General features: G+C 56.1%; 1 protein-coding gene across 3 annotated transcripts in view; it reads right to left on the reverse strand.

Annotated features, from left to right (window-relative positions):
* Positions 1–159: 159 nt before the first annotated feature.
* UNKL (unk like zinc finger) overlaps positions 160–20,704 on the reverse strand; it is a gene marked incomplete at its 5' end in the record, with an annotated part of 43,412 nt that continues 22,867 nt past the window's right edge. The window contains 7 exons of one of the 3 annotated variants that reach the window (XM_079945687.1): positions 160–923; positions 1,594–1,855; positions 1,943–2,145; positions 2,744–2,971; positions 3,788–3,880; positions 11,140–11,317; positions 17,513–17,575. In XM_079945687.1, the coding sequence (XP_079801813.1) occupies positions 640–923; positions 1,594–1,855; positions 1,943–2,145; positions 2,744–2,971; positions 3,788–3,880; positions 11,140–11,317; positions 17,513–17,575 (1,311 nt within the window). In that variant the 3' untranslated portion in view covers positions 160–639. Of the gene's footprint in view, positions 924–1,261; positions 2,146–2,743; positions 2,972–3,787; positions 3,881–11,139; positions 11,318–17,512; positions 17,576–20,704 lie in introns of those variants that run through there. The other 2 variants (XM_079945688.1, XM_079945689.1) reach the window with 2 other exon arrangements.

Here is a 20,704-nt window from a genome sequence, read left to right on the forward strand (position 1 = left end):
GATGCCTGCCAGCAAGCTCTGGGAAGGGGGAGCACCACATGGCTCTGCACAGTCAGTATGACGCCCGCCCCGTCGGGTCTCCCACCCCACTGCCCTGCTCACTGTCACCGCGCTGACCAAGTCCAGGGGAGAAAGGACAGCACGCAGCTCCTTGGCTTTCCTAGGCGCAGGCACTTGAGCGGGAGGCCGCAGGCGCAGGGCGCTGTCACTGACGCTCCAGTTAATGTGCACGTGTTCAGGAAATGAGTTCCCTTCATAAAATTAAAAACATCTACATGTATATGTGTCTCTCAATAATCACTCTGCTATAAATACTATTAGTTTGCACTTAATTTGGAAACTGTAAAAATCCTAGGCATTTCTCACTACTAGATAAATGCTCACTTCATAAGTACTAATTTCAGATATGAAACCTAATGTGTTTACCGTACTATGGATTAACAATAGACCGATAGGAAATACTCTGTTCACAGTACACGTATAAAGCTTCATATTATCGCATATTAAAAACATGAACCTCAAAGCAGCTTATAGCAACTCGGAACGTCTGCCTAAACGCTTCCGTCTACAAAGTGCTTCTCGGGATGTGAACTCCCAGGATCCGGTCACAGTGGCGTCAGGACCACAAACCCCGCAGAGTCACCCTGCCCGCCGAGCCCCCCACACGGCCTTCAGGGTCTGTGAGGAGAGTACGAGACCGTGGGTGGTCTGTTTGGGGCTGGGGTCCCGACGTCGGTGGCACCAGGAGGCGGGCGACAAGGCGGCCGTCACCAGGGCAGGGGCTGGCCCGCGCAGTAGGGGCACTCGGGTGCGCTGGCTGCGCACGGCTCGCAGAGCACACGATGCTGGCAGGGCCGCAGGACAGCGCTGCGGGCCCGCTCCCCGCACACCCCGCACTGCTTCGCTTGCAGCTGGAAGATCACCTGCGGGGGAGACGCAGTCAGGGGGTACCCCGCCCCCACCCAGGCCGGGCCCAGGGTCAGGGTGGGGTGGACTCCCCTGCTGGGGGCCACCCAGGAACAAAAAGATGGGGTGGGAGAGGCTTCACCAGAAGACCCTTGGGTGGGGACGGGCTCCCGGGGCCAGAGCCACCACGTGGTGTGGGAAGAGTAGCCAGGCAGGTGGCCACACGGAGGGGCCAGGTCAGGATGGACCCCAACTTGGGACCCAGCCTCCGGCCGACAGCAGCCAAAACCTGGATGATGGCGCCTTGGAGATGGATGCGAGGTGTGCATCCCAACGGCCTGGGCCGTGAGCCAGGGAGGGGACAGTGTTTGAGAGGCAGAGCTGTGGAGCCTTCCCAATGCCCCAAGTTCTAACAAAATGCCCGGGTGTGGAAGGATTTTCCAACTAAGCTGAGGGCAGCGGCTTTCACGCTACACCAGGCAAGGGGGTGACCAGGGACCCTGGAGGGTGACCCAGGGAGGTGCCCCAAACACCACCAGACCTCCAGCCGCGTGAGGCGACATGGCCCCTGTCCACGAGGGCATGGCCTCCAAGAGGAGGCGAAGGTGGGAGTGGACGGAAGCTGCTCGGCCGGCTCCCCACCACCTCCATGCACCCCCTCCAGTGCCTTGAAAACGAGACCCGGACTCACCCCATCCACTGCTTCCAAATCGAGGCGCAGCTGACTCTGCAGCGAATGCAGCTTCGGCAGGGGGATGGCGCTGATGTCACCACAGCTGCGCAGCCCGGGGAGCATGGAGGCCAAGCCCCGGCCCTCCAGCTCCTCCTGCAGCCGTCGGAACTGGGCCTCCACCTCATCCTTCTTCTGCAGCGCCAGCTGCCGGGCGCTGTCGGCTGCGAGCGCCCGCTCCTTGGCCTCCTTGGCCTCCCGCTGCCACGCGTCACAGGCCTGAAACCCAGGGGCTGCAGTGACGGGGCCGGCAGCCGCCACACACAGGCCTGTCTCACCTGCGCGGCGGCCCCTTCCCAGGCTCACCTGCTTCACCTGTTGCCAGGACTCCTCCCACTGCCGGATCTTCCTCTTGGCCTCCTCCAGCTGCCGCCTGACCCGCGCCAGCTCGGCACTGTTTGGACTCGCGCCTGAAGGGGCCGTGGGGCCAGCATTCAGGATGGGTGACGGGCTGGGAGAGAAGCTGCCAGAGACAAAGTCCCAGATGCTGCCGGGGACGCCATTCAAGCCTGAGTGTGGAGGAGCCGGATGTCAGCCTGCTTTTGTGCTGGGACCTCACAAGCATCTCCCCAGCAAGCTCTGGGGACCCCAATCTCTCCACCAGAAAAGGAAACAAATCCGTTTCTGTGGCTGCATCCTGGAGGCAGCAGTGCTCAGACTCTTGTCCCAGAACCCTTTACGCACTTAGAATCTGGAGGACCCCAAAGGGTTTTTGTTTGCATGGGCGACATCCATTGACATCCATGTTTCATTAGAAATTAAAACAGATACTTTAAAATATCAACTCTTTTAAAACAAAACAGATCGCATAACATTTCTCAAGGAAAGAAACTTAAATCAAGTTTCCTGTTTTTGCAAATCTGTCTGGTTCTGCGCTTGGTCTCTGGCGATATCACACCCCCGCAGCCTGCAGGTGAGACAGGTCTCGCCATGGTGGTGTCACGAGAGCGGCTCGGGGTCCCAGGCACAATGACACCCCCACAGAGGTTCAGGTGCAAACCCCAGGCCCCCTGCCCAGGGCACCTTGCGCCGAGCAGCAGACACGGGGATGGGATGGGCCACACTGTGGCCGCCTCCCGCACCTGGAGCCCCAAGAGCCCCGCTCACCGAAGGAGTTGTAGGACGGGGCTGGGGGGCCCAGCGCTCGGGGCTCCGACTTGAGGGCTTGAGGCTGCTGGGGGGGCGTCATGGCTGAGGAGACGAGCGGCCCCGACAGGGACTGGGAGAAGGAGCCGAGTGGGGAGGCGGACAGGGACGACGAGGACTGCAGGGATGGGGAGCGGGGCAGGCAGCCTGGGATGGCCACGGGCGCCGAGCCCCCCAGCGACCGCTGACCTGCGTGGGGCGGAGGGGCCGGGTTAGCGAGGGGTGGAGCAAGATCCTCTGCCCCAGGAATCCCCCAGCACCGCTCCGAGCTGATGGAGCGGGTGGACACCGGGGGTGGGGGTGCTGGGGGGACCCCCACCCAGAGAGGCGTGGCTGCACCCCTCACTGCTCAGACACTAGGCCCTGCCCGGCCGACCTGTCCATGGGCATGGTGGTCCCAGTACTTTTTGGGCCCCCCAGAAATGGTTTCTTTTAATAATAGAAGAGGGATTTCCTTGGTGGTCCAGTGGTAAAGAATCTACCTTACAATGCAGGAGACGAGGGTTGGATCCCTGGTCAGGGTACTAAGATCCCACATGCCTCAGGGCAACTAAGCCCTCGCGCCACAATTACTGAGCCCGGGCACCTCAATTAGAGAGCCTCCATGCCGCAAACTACAGAGCCCATGCACCACAACTAGAGAGGGAAAACCCACATGCCACAACTAGAGAGAAGCCTGTGCGCCGCAACGAAATATCCCGCATGCCTCAACTAACACCTGACACAGCCAAAAATAAATTAATTGAATAAATAATAAATAAATCTTTAAAAAAGTAACAGAAGAAGAAAGATAAACTTTTAGGTCAAACAGAATGATTCAGTATCTAATGTTAACACATTTGTCTTCATGCCAATGCAGTGGTTAAACATCTCAGAAGGGCCACAAAGCCCTGACTCCCACCTCTGCAGGGACCTCAGGGTGGGGGGTGCAGGGATGGAGACAGGACCCCTCCCACCTTAGAGCCACAACAGAAGGCCCTGGAAAGCACCGGGTGCAGGCACTACCTGTGGGTCCGAGGTCACGGCTGTCGTGCTCCTCCAGGTCCTTATCTGGGGGCACGAGGCTGATGTCACCAAGGTGAAGGTCTAAGGAGGATCCTGCAGGACAGAACCGGCGTCATCGCAGGGGAAAGCCAGGCTCTCGTGGCGGAGGGGACCCGTCTGGGCTTGGGGCCAATCTACTAGCCTCAGCAACACAGCCCTCATCTCACTGACTCAACTTCTAATCATTTGGTAAAATCTAACCAAATAAACATGCTTGACTAGTAAAGAAAATTCCAGGACGGCCACGTCCAGGGGAAAGCGGCTCACGGACGACTCAGGTGGCACCTGCGCTGACCTCCTCAGCCAGGTCACAGCAGAGACCCACATCCATTCTCCCCTGGGGCACTGAGCTGGGTGTTCTGCTGCAGCCCTCGGTGCCCCCCAGGCCTGTCTGTTAAAGGGACAGGGGAATGGAACATGGCCCCCTCGGCGCTGAGCCCACCTGACACTCCCTCCTGGGGTCCTGTACCCTGGGGACCTGACACCAAGCAGGAAGCTGTCTTGGGGTGGCCAAGATCAGGCCTGCCAACCCCCGAAGTTCCCACAGCCCCACAGGGTCGACTCAGGGAAGTTGTGGACTGGGAACCGAGGGGAGGGGCTGCAGGAGCTCCTGGGACACAGCGTGGGGCCAGAGAGACCTCCCCAGCACAAAGTCACAGGCAGGACCGCAGCAAACCATGGTGACATCGAAGGCACAGCACACAAGGAGCTCTGCCACCTCAGAACCTTTCTCCCCAACCCCCCTCTGGGGTCTGCTCTCCCAAAGCACCCCTTCCAGGAGGCAGGTGAGCCTCTCCTGTGTGGCTCAGTCCCATGCCCCCTGCTGGCCGCAGGGCCCCTCAGTGCCCCATGACGCCTGGTCAGATGCACCAAGTCCCATTTCAAGAGGCCACAAAGGCACTCAACGCCCCCAGCCCAGGGGTGGACCATGGGGACCCTCGTCAGAACTGCCTGCTCTGGGTCAGCCTCCCACCTCTGCCCCTCCCCCAGCTGCCTGGTGCCAAGTGTCAGAGTCCCTGGACAGTGTCCAACCCAATGAGCAGCATCAAGTCAGACCCACCCCAGAGAGGAGGAAGCTCAGCTCTGACTACGCCCCCCCACCCCCTGGGGCTCAGCCAGACCCCCAGGAGCAGAGGAAGGAGGAGCCGGGAGGCTGGGGTGGCCGCATTTGATCCAAGAGTCAAGAGGGCAAGGTGGGGACTTCCCTGGCGGCACAGTGGTTAAGAATCCGCCTGCAAATGCAGGGGACACGGGTTCAATCCCTGGTCTGGGAAGATCCCACATGCCGCGGAGCAACTAAGCCTGTGCACCACAACTACTGAGCCTGCACTCTAGAGCCCGCGAGCCACAACTACTGAAGGCCACACGCCACGACTACTGAAGCCCATGCACCTAGAGCCCATGCTCCGCAACAAGAGAAGCCACCGCAATGAGAAGCCCCCACTCGCCACAACTAGAGAAAGGCCACGGCAGCAACGAAGACCCAACACAGCCAAAAATAAATAGATAAACAGATAAATTTATTAAAAAAAAAAAAAAGAGGGCAAGGGGATGAGACTGTGGCTCTGGAACAGAGAGACCCACGCCCAGGGAGGGGGCTGCTGCCTTTCAAATGAAAGACCCTCTACCACACTCAGGGGGGAAAAACGGGGCAGGAGACGTGTGACTTCTGAGGAGTCAGGAGCCAGACACATGCAGAGCAGACTTGGGGTCCAGCCTAATGGGCAGCCCCATCCCTTCCCTGCCTGGCCCCCATGGGGACCACTGAGCCAACCACGGGGAGGGCTCCCACCCGATGCCAGCGCTTAGCGGCCCACTGGGGTCCCAGCGCAGCTTCTGCCCCAGGGCGAGGCTACCATGCGCACCCGGGAAGGCGGACGAGGGGGCCCCGCGTCTGTTTCCTTCCCTGTTTCATCCCCGCCACCTGCAGACACGACCTGGTCCTGGCCCCACTGGCAACGACAGCCAGGAGCACGGAATGGGGCACAGGCTCCCTCGGCCCAGAGGGATCCCCTGACTGTACGGCACTGCAGGAAGAACTATTTGAAGGGCTGGTGAACACAGGGTGGCAACCGGGCCAGGGCCCCTGGAGTTTCCACCTCTGCTCTGGGGTGTGAGGAGGCCAAAGGAGCTGAGCCTGTGACACCGGACGCTGTGGACATCAATGCAGGCCCTGGGCTGGCAGCACCCCAAGCTCCTCAGTCCTGGGGCAGCGGCAGGAAGACGTGAAGCGCTGCTCACAGCGCTGTCCCAACTGTGACAATAGCGCCTGCACAGCTGGACCAGCCCCGCCAACAGTTTCATGTGACGCACCCGATGCCCACATCCAAGGATGGAGGCGACTAGAAGGTGGCCTGATGCAAGAGTGGTGACAGGAAGAAAAGACCAACCCGAGCCCCTCAGGGAGACAGCGGGGCTGGGACCGTGGGGGCAGCACCCGCCTCTGGCCTGCACAGTCCCCCTTTCCTCCTGGGGGCTCCACTCCCCTCTGTGGGTGCCCCCTCCAGGCCCTGCTTCTCAACGCTTCTTTGCAGCAAGTGCCTCCTGCTCCCCAGGATGCCTCCCGACATCTAGAAGCACGCAGGGCCATTCGTGTCCGGGAGCCGCCAAAACCAAGCACCACATACCAGGTGGCCTCCAGCAACACAATTCTACTCATGCAAATCCACTCTGGGGCCAGAGGCTGAGGTCAAGGTGCACAGGGCTGGGCTCCCTCTGAGGCTCCAGGGACTCTCCCTCCTGCCTCTTCTGCTGGCAATCCTTGGCATTCCTTGGCTTGTGGACACACCAGCCCTACCTCTGCCTCTGTCCTCATGTGGTCTTCCCTCCCCTGTGTTTGTGTGTCCAAATTTCCTTCTTATAAGAACACCAGTCATATCAAATTAGGGCCCATCCTAATGGCCTCATTTTACCTTAATTACATCTGCAGAGACTTGTTTCTTTTTTTTGGCAGCACCGCACAGCTTGCAGGATCTTAGTTCCCCAACCAGGGATTTAACCCAGGCCCGTGACAGTGAAAGCGTGGAGTCCTAACCACTGGACCACCAGGGAATTCCCTGCAAAGACTTGTTTCTAAATAAGGTCACACTCCCAAGTACAGGGGCGGAGAGTTTACAGCGGAGGCATATCTTTTGGGGAGCACATAATTTAACTCACAACAATCGAGACCACCTGGAAACACCCCCCCACACACACACCGACCTGTCCTCTCCAGGCTGTGCTGTGGTGCTCGAACGGGTGCCTCCCGCAGACCTAGGGGCCCAGACCTGTCAGGACTCCTCCACAGACAGACCTGTCTCCTGTTAATGTGAACTCCACACAGAGGGTACAGCCTCTGGCTCCCACCTGCTCCCCAGGACATGACCACAGGCCCTGTAGCCCCTCACCCAACTCTGCCCCTAGTCGGGTGACCCCCTCCTTCTTGCTGTCCCCAGTTTCCAGCTCACTCTTTAAACTGTCACCCCAGCCTTGCCTTCCAGCCCTGCACTGTACCCCCAAACCCCTCCGGTCAAAGGTGGCCCTGTCCCTCTTTCCTCCCCTGCCTGGGGCCACATCCTGGCCCTGCCACCCTCCATGGGAGCCCGGCAGCCCCTCCTGTGCCTGGTCCACACCCGGACACAGGTGACTTCTGCAGTGCTCATCTGCAGACGCCCCAGCCGTCCCCCAGCATGGCCACACTGCCTCCTCCTAGCAGGAGTGGCCCCACTGCAGCATTGGCTCCTTATCAAACCGCACACAGGTGCCTCCTTTGAGCTGGTGCACCTGGGCCCACATGCTGAGCAGAAGCCCAGAGGAGCCCTCAACTCCTCCTCCTCTGACCCACACCAGTTAGGGCTCCCAGCTCTAGCCATCTCTGCAGGCTGCCCCTTCACCCCGACCTGCTCTGTCCCAGGAGTAACCTTTCTGTGATGACAACCTCTTCGTGTCCTGAGTCCTGCCTCCCAGAAAGGATGTACCCCTTGGCGAGCCAGTCCACACTCCCCCAGCAGGACCCTTTCCCACCCTGCCCCTCCCCACCCCAGCAATGGCTCCTCCTTTGTCTTTTAAGCCATGACACTGCTGTGGGCTACAGCCTGCCACAGCTTCCATTAGCCTCACTAGTCCTGAGAAAACTCCTGCCCAGACTCCAAAACCCTTCTCAGAATCACCCCCTGCTCCATCCCTGCATGTCACCTGGACTGTGCGGTCCAGCCCAGGCCTGGACCACTGCTGGCTGATGTGCAGACTCACCCGCTGACAGCAAGCACCCTGACCCACCCACTACACGCCTGACCTGCCACCACCACCCACGCTCCCTGTGCTGGCCTGGCACATCTGCTCTGCCTGGGGTCCTGAGCTCCTGTCCTGGACATGCTGGTCAGGAGGACCTGACAACATGGACTTAGCCCTTCACACCTGGAGTGGTGGGATCAGGTTAGGGGTGGTCTGCTTCAAAGCTGGCAGAGTTCCAGAAACATTTTTTTAATAACAAAGGCACATAAAATGAAGGAAGGGATGGACGGATGGATGGAAATAAACTGTGTGCAGGAGCCTTTTCTTACCTTGAAGTGATTTATCTCATCCCACTCCCCCACCCCCACCCAATGACTCAGCATAAAGGGGCACCTCTGTTGCCCTGCCCCGCTCAGGTGCAGGCAGGGCACAATAGGGGCCAAATCTCACCCGACAAACCACAGCCTGTGTTGCGGAGGCGGGGGTTGGGGGGTGGCGGCGGTTACTGGCGTTCCCAGGAGGTGTCCTGGCCCACTTTTTCACCAGCACTATGTCTCTTATCCTATTACACACCCCACTGTTCCCTAAGATCAGACCCAGGTCTTCTGAGATGTTCTCTTAAAGGAAGAACTGACAACACTCAAAATCTATGTGAACCCAGTTAGGTAAACTGTGCCATGTGACCCGGAGCCCGCCTTGCCAAAGTACCAGTAACCGCCCAGATGTTAACAAGCAATTAGCTGAAAGCTGCTGAGTAATGGCCCTGGCAAAGCTCGGTTCCCGACGTGACACAGCACATTCAAGAGGTGCCCAGGTCCCCAGGACCATGGGACACACGGGAACAATGCACACAGTCAGTGCTCGAATTAGAGGCCAGAATGGGGAACCCCTGACGTGGGGGTGCTCCCCTGCACCCACGGGGAGGGGGCAGGATGCCCCCTGGCGGTCTGTCCTTCCCCTAACTAGAGGATGGAGAAGCACCTGGCAAACCCGCTCACTGCTGGTCTGAGTTTCCGACAGTGCAGGCGGCGATTCGATTCGCAGCAGGACAAGGCAGGAACCCCGTCCTCCTCGGGGAGCGAGAGACCCCCTTCCGTCCTCGGGGAGCGAGAGACCCCCTTCCGCTAGGCGATGCAGGCTTCCCTGGAGAAGCCCGCGGCTGGCGCCCACGCAGGGAAGCAGCGGGCGCCTCTGCAGAGCAGGTTCCTAAAGGGGGGATGTTTGTATTCGCCTCATTCCGCAACCCCGAAGACCTTGGTACCAACCCCTGGCTGTCACACCTGGCCTGGGGCGCGGGTACCGCAGACCGGTAAGAGGAGCACCGGGAGGGGAGGGGAAAGATCTGGGGGAGGGGAGGAGGGGGAGACGCACCTCACATGGGAGCGGATTTGGCCCACCTGGAGAGACGGGAGTTGGCCCACCTGGGGAGAAGGGAAGGCGCACCTAGCACAGGGAGTTGGCGCACCGCTCTATCTGAAGCTCCGGGTAACGACGACCCGCACCCTGACGGCGCGGGACTGACGATGCTGACTCACCGTCCCGGCGTCCGGCGCCCCGCGCTGCTGCTGCTGCTGCTGCCGCCGCCGCCGCTGCCGATTCAAACACGGCCCTCGCCCCGCCCGGCCCGCGCCGGCCCCGCCCCTGGTGACGCAAATGTTAGATCGCCCCGCCCCCGACTTGCCCCGCCCCGGTGACGCAAACCTCGGGATGCCCCCGCCCCCGACATACTCCGTCCCACCCTGGTGACGCAAGCCGTAGGCTGCCCCGCCCCTCACCTCCTCTTACCAGCACCTGCCCCTCCCGGCGCTGCGAGGCGGCGTGCCGGGACCCCGGACCCAGGTTGTGCGAAAACCATCGCGGGGCCGGGCTGCTTTGCTCGGATTAAAGTGGGGTCTCCGCGGCAAGTCCCGAGCCCTGCCGCCTGCCGGTTGCTCCTACCCTGCCCGCCTGCCGCGGCTCAGGCTGGACCCCACTCAGGTAAAACATGCTCAACCCAACGCCATGTGGGTCAGGATGAACAGGCCGTGACCCTGCCCTCGGAGGTCACTTAGAGTCAGCTGCCCACAGCCCTGAGGTCCTTCCACAGTCGATCTAGTCTTTCCACCCTTTGCCAGCCACCCGGCAATGAACTCCGGAGGTTCCCGCCTGTTCATATGAAGTGGAAGGCAAAAGAAAGGAACCTGCCCAGTGGCCCTGAAATGATTCCACTGAATCCATTAAACACAGAAAATCTGGAACCAGCACCTGTTTATTTCAGAGTTTACCCCTTCTATTCATGCAGTGCATTAGTAAGGATACAACCTGAATGAAACTACATGGGAAAACAATCCAGTCTACACCTGTTAGCCCCAAAGCGGGTGGGGTGTGCACTCTGGGTCCTGGGTCCCAACTGCAGAAAGGCCAGCAAGGGCCCTCCTCCTGGGGCCAGAGGGCAGTTCTGAGGATTCCGTTACTTCCCAAAACTGGCTAGTATTATTGGTGCAGCCAGGTGCACCCAGACGTGGCCTGAGAGGGCCAGGTGACCCGTATGGCCCTGACAGGCACCATCTCACCCACCAGCTCCACTCTTCCCTTAGCTTTCACGACAGCCCCAACCTGGGCTCTGCGCCTCCATCCAGCTGCCAGACAGGTCCCCCGGGTCCAATCACACCAGTCATCAGTCCACAAACCCTCAAGGACTCCCAGCGGCCAAGAACCCCTCTGCAGCCGGTAGCCGTGCCCATGCCTTGTGACCTCATCCCCGCTCCTCACTCTTGTCACCGTCCCCCGTCTTCAGGTGCCCTCACCACCCCTCACAGCCCCCATTTCATTTCTCTGAAGCCTCCTGTTGTTGGTGGTCTCAGGCTGGGTGGCACTGCCCGCTCTGCCTTGCCCTGTGGGGCCTGTCCAGCTGCCTCACCTGAGGGCTCCTCATCCCCTCTGCAGCCCAAGGCCCCCAGCGAGGCAGGCATTTCCTAGACCACGGGCAACACAGCCAAAGTGGCAGGTGACCGAAAATGCTCTTCTACAAACTGAGCATGAGCATACACCATGCATACTGGAAGGCGTCAAGGGAAGTGCAAAGAGGCGTCGGGGAGATGGGAGCAGAGCCCCAGACTTACCTGGGACCGCCTCGACGGCGCTGCCAGTGGGGTCAAGAGGGTGGGCACGAGCTGAGACAGTGGGCAGAGCGGTGGGCGAGGAGCCGCCTGAGCCAGTGCTGGATGCCAGGCTGGATGCGAGGCTGGAACTCACGCTGGGAGCGAGGGGGTGACCCACTGCCAACACTGCCAGGTGGCTCTGTGCAAAGACATAACAAGATGAGCCAGCGCCCTGCTCAGGGACAGCAATGTGATGGCAGCACAGTGACAGAGAATGACAGAATCGAGACGGATGGGCTGGCCCACTTTTATCCCCAAAACAAAATAAAGAAAGTCGACTACTTTTCCAGAGATTCTAGAGAGGCTTTAAACATCTGGTTAGTTACAATAACTATGACAGCAGAATCACGAGCTGTCGATCACCCAGGGACGGGAACAAATGTATCCAGAGAGTGTCCCATCTAATGATGATAATAAGAATCATGATAATAAAGATTCAGAGAAGGACGTTCACAAGCAGATGAGGCAGCCTAAGAACAACCCACCACAGACGTGAGCAGACAGCCAGCACTGCTTCTGAAGACGTCGACAAAATAATCCCGTGAGGGGCTTCCCTGGTGGCGCAGTGGTTAAGAATCTGCCTGCCAATGCAGGGGACACAGGTTGGAGCCCTGGTCCGGGAAGATCCCACATGCCGCAGAGCAACTAAGCCCATGCGCCACAACTACTGAGCCTGTGCTCTAGAGCCCACATGCCACAACTACTAAAGCCGCGTGCCTAGAGCCCGTGCTCTGCAACAAGAGAAGCCACCGCAGTGAGAAGCCCGTGCACCGCAACGAAGAGTAGCCCCCGCTCACCGCAACTAGAGAAAGCCCGCGTGCAGCAACGAAGACCCAAAGCAGCCAAAAATAAATTTATTAAAAAAAATAATCCTATGACCTCATTACCCAACAAAAGAAAAAGATTGGGGCAATTCACATTATCTTTGATAGATTAAAAGAATTGGCACAATTTTGGATGAATAGCCAGTAATGTGGAGGGCACTGTGCACAGAAAAGGATGTGATAAAAATGAACCAGGACAGACCTACGAAGTCAGACCTCAGGGCTTTCCACACTGTACACAGTCATGTCTGGGTGCACACTCAGAGGCTGCTAGGAAATCAAGAGTCAGAAGCTATACTAAAGTGAAATGGTATGTCGTCTGGGTTTTGCCTCAAAATAATATAGGAAAAGTTAACCGTGGTGGGGGGGGAGGGAAGGGGTGCTATAAGACCAAGTGCAAGGAGATGGGGTTCCTAGTGAAATTCTCATAATAAAAAGGAAATTCACTGAACAGTGTGTAAGAGACCAATCTGGCACAGAATAGCTTCTCCGAGCAAGTGTTCCCAGCCCTGAGGCCTCCTTCTTGGCGTTCACGGTCTACCCCCAGCAACTGGCTTTGCTCAAGAGAGGCCCCAGGTGACAACCCATTGCTCCATGACTGCAGAGACCCTGGGACTGATCGCCATTGTATGCTTGAGACTAAAACTTAAAAATAGTAACTCGGGGGCTTCCCTGGTGGCACAGTGGTTGAGAGTCCGCCTGCCGATGCAGGGGACACGGGTTCGTGCCCCGGTCCGGGAAGATCCCACATGCCGTGGAGCGGCTGGGCCCGTGAGCCATGGCCGCTGAGCCTGCGCGTCCGGAGCCTGTGCTCCGCAACGGGAGAGGCCACAACAGTAAGAGGCCTGTGTACCACAAAAAAAAAAAAAAAGTAGTAACTCAAACTACAGAGGTCTGGAGAGCAACGTCCCCCAGCTCTCCCTGGGCTTCAGCTCAGAGGTGGGCCCACCTGCCCATCCACAACCTGGCTTTCCATCCCTCCAGCCGTGGGAGGTGTGACCACAGGCCTTCTTCCTCTCTCCCGCCGCAGCCACTGCCCCATCCCCGGGCGAGGCAGGAATGGCAGGAACCTACCCATGGCACTGCAGACACCCCATGTTAAACCCCACGCATGGAGCCTAGCTGGGAGCTGCCGTGACTTCACCCACCCAAAAAATTCATACTGCAGGAGCACGTGCCCCCTTGAAGACATCAGGTGACACTTTGTCCTGAAAATCGATGACAACATCCTGGTTGGTCCTTTCCCTGAGGCCACCCACAGTGATTACAGATGTAGCAGGATGGGTGGAGAGTGGGGTCTCTGTCACCAGGAGAGCCAGACGTGACACAGCAAAATGGGGGAGGCGTGCCCCTCCTTACGCCAGCTTTGTCTGCACGGTTTCTCTTTTTCGTGGTAAAATACACATAACATAGCATTGACCATCTTACCACTGTTAAGCATACAATCCAGCAGTATTAAATACATTGACAGCTATGCAGCCATCACTACCATCATCTCCAGAACTTTCTCATCTTCCCAAACTGAAACTCTGTCCTATTAAACACTAACTCCCCACCCTCCCCGAGTCCCTGACACCCACCCTTCCATTCTCTGTCTCTATGAATTTGACAGCTGCAGGGACCTCATATAAGCAGGATCAAACAGGATCCCACTGTATGGGGTGGGGGGCATCCCACTGTATGGCTGCTCATCGCAGCATGTAGAATCTTGGTTCCCCAACCAGGGATCAAATCCTCACCCCCTGCAGTGGAAGTGAGGAGTCTTAACCACTGGACCGCCAGGGAAGTCCCAGGATTTGTCCTTTGTGTCTAGCTTATTTCACTGAGCATAATGTCTTTGCTGTGGACTGTGTGTCCCCCCAAAATCCGAATGTTCAAGCCCTAACCTCCAATGTGACTGTATCTAGAGATCGGGCCTTTAAGGTGACAGTTAAATGAGGTCATAAGAGGGGGTTCTGATCCGATAGGTCTGGTGTCCTTATAAGAGGAAGGGACTCCAGGGATGCACAGGCACAGAGGAAAGGATGTGCAGGCACATAGCAAGACGCCAGCCACCGGCACCACACCTGCCTACACTTTGATCTTGGATGTCCAGCCTCCAGAACTGTGAGAAAATAAATTTCCAGTATGTTAGCCAGCCAGTCTAGTGTTTTGTTATGGCAGCCTGAGCTAACACAGTCTTCAGGGTTGATCCATGTTGTAGCATGTGATGGAATTTCCTTCCTTTTTATGGCTGAATAATATTCCACTGTATGGATGGACCACATTATGCTCATCCATTCATCCGCCAATGGGCACTTGGGTTGCTCACACCTTCTGGCTTCATGAATAATGCTGCTGTGAAAATGGGTGTACAAATACCTCTTCGAGACACTGCTTGCAATTCATTTGGGTATATACCCAGAAATGGGATTGCTGGATCATAAGGTAATTCTATTTTTAATTTTTCAAGGAAACACCATACTGTTTTCCACAGCGGCTGCACCATTTTACATTCTTACCAGCAATGCAAAAAAGCTTCAATTTCTCTACATCATTGCCAACACCTGTTATTCTTTGTTTTGTTTTTTTAATAGCAGCTGTCCCCTAATGGGCATGAAGTGGTACCTCATGGTGGTTTTGGTTTGCATGTTCCTAGAGACAACTGGTATTGAGCATCTTTTCATGTGCTTGTGGGCTATTTGTGTATCTTCTTTGGAGAAATGTCTACTCAAGTCCTTGGCCCATTTTTTTTTTTTTTTTTTTTTTTTTTGCGGTACGCGGGCCTCTCACTGTTGCGGCCTCTCCTGTTGAGGAGCACAGGCTCCGGATGCGCAGGCTCAGCGGCCATGGCTCATGGGCCCAGCCGCTCCGCGGCATGTGGGATCTTCCCGGACCGGGGCACGAACCCGTGTCCCCTGCATCAGCAGGCGGACTCTCAACCCCGGCGCCACCAGGGAAGCCCCCTTTGCCCATTTTTTAATCAGGTTGCTTGTTTTGTTGATGTTGAGTTGTAGGAGTTCTTCCTATGTTCTGAATATTAACCCCTTATCAGATAAATAATTTGCAGATATTTTTCCCATTCCATGAGCTGTCTTTTCACTCTGTTTGTTGACAGTGTCCTTTGATGCACGAAAGTTTTTAATTTCAATGAAGTCTCATTTATCTATTTTCTCTTCTGTTGCCTATGCTTTTGGTGTCACATCCATGAAATTGTTGCCAATCCCAAAGTCAGGAAGCTTTCCCATCTGCCTGTCTTTGAGTAGCAGAGACACACTCGTGTGCTAGGGTAAGCTTGGGGTGACCTGGGGACTCATCAGACTGACAACTTGGAAAGCCCGCCTGTTCGCTGAGAACTGAGTCCCCCAATTGCTCTGCTCTCACGAGGTGACACCACTGGCTGCCTCTCAGAGCGGGACAGAGCGAGTCCTGGAGGGCTGGGGTCTGCGCACCGCGGACACTGTCTCCATGGTCTCGGAGCCTGGACTCTGCAGCGATGGGCGGCTACAGCACGGAGCTGCTTTCCTCGGCAGGAACCACCGAGTGCCGCCCAGCAAGCAGGGGGTGTCTAAGAAAGGGGCCCCCTGGGAAGGAAGACGGACACTGGGGAGTGGGCTGGGCTAACCAGCGAACTGAACCGCCTCAGTTTATCAAGGAAAACACCACACGCCCTGTGTTCCCCACTCTGACCCAATGATCGAAGGCCCAGAAACAAGAGCTGCTGCTGAGGCCCAGGGACATGGGGTCCTGCGGCCGCCTCAGAGGAGATGGGAGGTCCCAGGGACAGGTGGCCAGAATTCTCCTCCAGCCAGAGCGGACGGCGCCCACATGCAGGGAAGGGGTGCCTGGAGCAGCATCTGAGCACCATTCACCCGAGAGAGCCACCAGGCTGGCCTCATAGCCACGGCGTCCACTGGGCATTCCAGCCGACCCTTCAAACAGAGCGGGAACTTCAGGGGTCCCAGGGGAAATGCTGGGACCAGTGAACCTGGCCTAGGGGCCCTCTGGCTTTCCAACCGGGCCTGGCTTTGGGACAGGATGGAGGGGGTCTCTGAGTGCAGGTGAGTGCTGGCTGGTAGATGAACTTGGCCAGTCTACTCACAGCGCCCAAGGGGGAGGGCAGCTCGCACACTGGGAACCTCCCAGCCATCTTGGGCTCCCCCGCCGTGAGCCCCACTCCTTTCCAGGCCCTTCCTCCTCAGCCCTGAGACTGCGGTCACGTACCCTGTTGGTTACACTACTGTTAACATTTCATGTTTCAGATTCTTAATGAACAACTTCTCGATTTCAATCTCTTTAAAAAAAAAAAAAAAGACAAGATAACTGGGTTGTATTTTTACTTTCAACCACCCTGCTGATTTCAAAAATGTGCTTCAGAAGCTTCTAATGGAAAAATAGTGCCTGAACATCTTGCCCTGAAAAATCCCCCAGGAGGTACCTTCAGGGCACTAAGAAAACCAGAAGAAAAGGAACTGTGAGGGCCTGTCCACTTGGGAATTTAAAATAAAGCTCAGAGCAGAGACAGGTGACAAGCCGCCAGAGAGAGTGAGTGCTCGCTGCGCATCCTGCCAAGCCCAGGCCTTCCGGAGCATGTAAAGCTCCCTCTGCCTTTTACAGTGATAGGAAAACAAGCATCCTTGTGTCCAGAGAAAAAAACCTGTTTCTCAAACAACTTGGTTTACCAAGCGTACAGGAAGCTATGTCGCACAGAACAGAGAGAAAGGGCCTGACTTAGCAGAAGCCTGGGGGCGGGGGCGGGGGGGGGGCACGGCGGGAAGCCCCCATGTAGCCTCCCTTGGAGGAGAAAGAATGCATTGATCACTAGTTTCTGATCACTAGTTCTCTCAGAGGTGAAAACAACTCCAGACTGTGACCCGAGAGAGGGAGACCAAGCCAGGCTCACCCTGGATGCTGCCATGGGCTCAACTGTGCCCCCAAAACTCAGATGTTGGGGTCCTGACCCCCAGCACCTCTGAACGGGACCTGCTTAGAGTCAGGGTCTTTACTGAGGGAATCAAGTTAAGACAAGGTTGTTGGGGGGGGTCCTGATCAATAGCACTGATGTCCTGATGGAAAAGGGACCACTGGAGACAGACACAGACACAGAGGGAAGACGGCGCCTGCAGGCCAAGAACGGAGGTCCCCAAAAGGAACCAACCTTGCTGACACCCTTGTCTCCGACTTCGGGCTCCAGACGGAATCACTGCGTGTTGTTTAAGCCTCGGTCTGTGGAGCTTTGTCACGGCTGCCCCGGGGACGCTCACACAGAAGGGCCACGAAGGGCACCTCTTATTTCCCCGTGGGGGAAACTTTAAGAGGTTTTGGTTCTGTTGTTTCCAAGGTACGGCACACTTTTTAAAACATTAAAACAAAGGACACATGGAACAGATGACTTTAAGAAGAATATAAGAATGTAGCTGTTTTATAAATGGATGTTAACCAGGTCACGGCGTGAGTCAGGGGTAAGTGACGGGCTACACAGGCAGCAGTCTAGTCGCAAAGAGAACGTGAAATCTCGCCTCGGGTAGTACCTGCTTACTGTCCTGCTCGCTGGCCTTCTGGCTGCCTTCAGCAGGTGAATCTCTCCGCTTTGCCTGCAACAGAAAAAGCACTGGCTGTTGGAAGAAAAAGCAGCTGATTAAAAACACACAGAGACCTAAGCTTTGCTCGGAAGGCAGAAAAGGCTGAGGACTAGGACTTTCCTGGTGGCGCAGTGGTTAAGAATCCACCTGCCAATGCAGGGGACACGGGTTCGAGCCCTGGTCCAGGAAGATCCCACGTGCCGCGGAGCAACTAAGCCCGTGTGCCACAACTACTGAGTCTGCTCTCTAGAAGCCTGTGCACCTAGAGCCTGTGCTCCTCAACAAGAAAAGCCACCATAGTGAGAAGCCTGCGCACTGCAACAAAGACCCAACATAGCCCAAAATAAACAAACAAATAAAGGGGGGAAAAGAAAAAGAAAAGGCCAAGGACTGAAGTCCATGAAACAGAAAGGCTTTCAAATCTGCTGCCTCTGCATCAGTTTTCTTGGATTCCAGTTCCTACACCTGATGTGGATCTCTGCGCTCCTTGCCGGTCCGTGTGAAGGCAGGTGAGAGCTCCCTGAACCCACAACGGCGAACCCCAAAGAAAGCCTCCCAGGCAGGGCTGCATCTCCAGAGCCGGGAAAGTCGCGGGAAGTCCAACACCTGAGACAAATGATTTCCTGGAAGGCTATTCTCTGCCCTCACCCTTTCTGCCTGGAGACAGCCTATAAATTTCCCTTCATAAAGGCGATCCCTTCCCTCCCAAGAGGAAGGGAACAGCTTAACCACCTGAGAACGCTAATCACCCAAAGGACTGCAGGAGGCTGAGCCTCACAACAAACTCACTAAAATAACCCTCATCCTCCCTTACTTCCCCCATATCTTTACCTTCCCAAATTTAGTTCCCTGTAAGCAGAAACCCTTTTTGTCTTGTCACTTCTCCACAATTTATTGCTCTTTGTTAAAAGGGTAGATAAGCCCCCAGGTCTAGCCTCCAAATGAATAAGAAATAAACATTTTCTCCAGTTAATTTGCCTTTGGTCAGTTTAATTTGTGGGACCCCAGACACTAAACCTAAATGGATAGAGGGAACAGTTTTGTTTTTTTTTTAAAATTTATTTATTTATTTTTGGCTGTGTTGGGTCTTCGTTGCTGCGCACAGGCTTTTCTCTACTTGCGGCGAGCATGGGCTCCTCTTCATTGCAGTGCGCGGGCTTCGCACTGCGGTGGCTTCTCTTGTTGCAGAGCACGGGCTCTAGGCGCTCGGGGTTCAGTAGTTGTGGCTCGTGGGCTCTGGAGCGCAGGCTCAGTAGTTGTGGCGCACAGGCTTAGTTGCTCCGCAGCATGTGGGATCTTCCCAGACCAGGGCTCAAATCCGTGTCCCCTGCATTGGCAGGCGAATTCTTAACCACTGCGCCACCAGGGAAGCCCGAGGGAATAGTTTTTTCCTCTCTCTCGCATGTAAAAATCCTGACTCCCATGAGCCACCTTCTGGGGAAACTGCACGAGGATGGCTTTGCATGCAGAGCTCAGGACCTGTACTCTCAGGTCAAACATAAGCATGAAAACTGCACCAAGGGACTTTCCTGGTGGTGCAGTGGTTAAGAATCTGTCTGCCAATGCAGGGGACATGGGTTCAATCCATGGTCCAGGAAGATCCCATATGCCACAGAGCAACTAAGCCCGTGTGCCATGACTACTGAGCCTGCACTCTAGAGCCCGCGAGCCACAACTACTGAGCCCACGCGCCACAACCACTGAAGCCCATGCACCCTAGAGCCCACGTGATGCAACTACTGAAGCCCACGCGCTCTAGGGCCTGCATGCCACAACTACCGAAGCCCATATGCCTAGAGCCCGTGCTCCACAAGAGAAGCTACCTCAATGAGAAGTCTGCGCACCACAATGAAAAGTGCCCCCCCTCACCACAACTAGAGAAAGCCCACGCACAGCAACGAAGACCCAACACAGCCAAAAACAAAAAACAAAACAAAAAAACGTTCTTTAGATCTGAGTGTTATTCTGATTTTTGTGCCTAATCTTATGTTAAGTGAACTTGAACTTGTGGCGGTGGCTTAGGTCATTCCTTCCTTCCTTGTTTGATTTCTGGATTTGTAGAAGGACCCAGAAGACTCACAGAAGGCAGAGAAGAAGCCATGTTCACACAGGCCCTGACTGGGGCCCCTTCCTCCTGCCTGATGCCCAACACCCAGCTCAACTCTGAGCCCGTCCTGGTTTCTCTGGTTTCCTTGCATTCTTTTCACCCAGAAGTGACCCCCCCACACACCCCAATTTGGTTGTTGGCCTCCGAAGGCCTTGACCAGAGACCTGAGACCCTCGCTCTAAGGAGAAGCTACATTGTGAAGAAACCAGGTTGCCCTGAAACAGCTCTGCTCGCCTTCAGGATAAAGTCCCAGAGCTCCTGCGTGGGGCCTTGTCCCCGTCCAGGGGCCCTCCTGACTCTTCCCTGGGCCTGCACCTGTGCTGGGCGGGGAGGGGAGCTCATGCTCTGCAATGTCAGCAACCCACCATCACACAGGAGCTTTCAGGTGTGCTGAGCAGGCACCTAGCTGTGCGTGAATGTTCTGGAACGGGGCAAGAGGGCGGCCGGTGAGAGCAGCTTGCCCCGGATAGAGCACAGAGTTCTTTCACTTACGTTCAGTTCTGCTGTCAAAGTTGACTGAGATTCAGGAAAATGGGGAAGGGAAGCTGTCCTCTATTCCTCACCCCCAATTTAAACGAAAATGGTTCGTTTGGGACAGTGAGACCCATGCTGAGGTCCGAGCTTCTCCAAACACCCCAATCGACGTATTCCCTTAGGGTCACGACCAAACCACATGCCCCTGAACCCATGCCCAGAGGCGGCCCGAGTTGACCCCAGCGCCTCAGATCCCACATGATTCTTGGATGCTCAAAATCTATTTGAGCATGTGCTGAAAATGTCAGGCAGGAGGACGAGCCAGTTCCCAGTTCCAATGTTGTGGTCCTCCAGGGGAAGACTGGATGTTTCACATTGAAACACTTTGCTTGAATCTTTTTAACGGAAACTTTGTAATAGGGAAGAACAAATCTGACTCCATATTGGATTGTTTCTTTTGCTTTAACCTTTGTATTCTATTGCTTTTGCTACAAGTTAATCACTAAAAGAATGTTGCCTATAGCCTGAAATACACAGGATAGCCCATTCTCAAAGTTCTG

Source organism: Stenella coeruleoalba (assembly GCF_951394435.1).
Source record: "Stenella coeruleoalba genome assembly, chromosome: 15".
NCBI classification, from domain to species: Eukaryota; Metazoa; Chordata; class Mammalia; order Artiodactyla; family Delphinidae; genus Stenella; species Stenella coeruleoalba.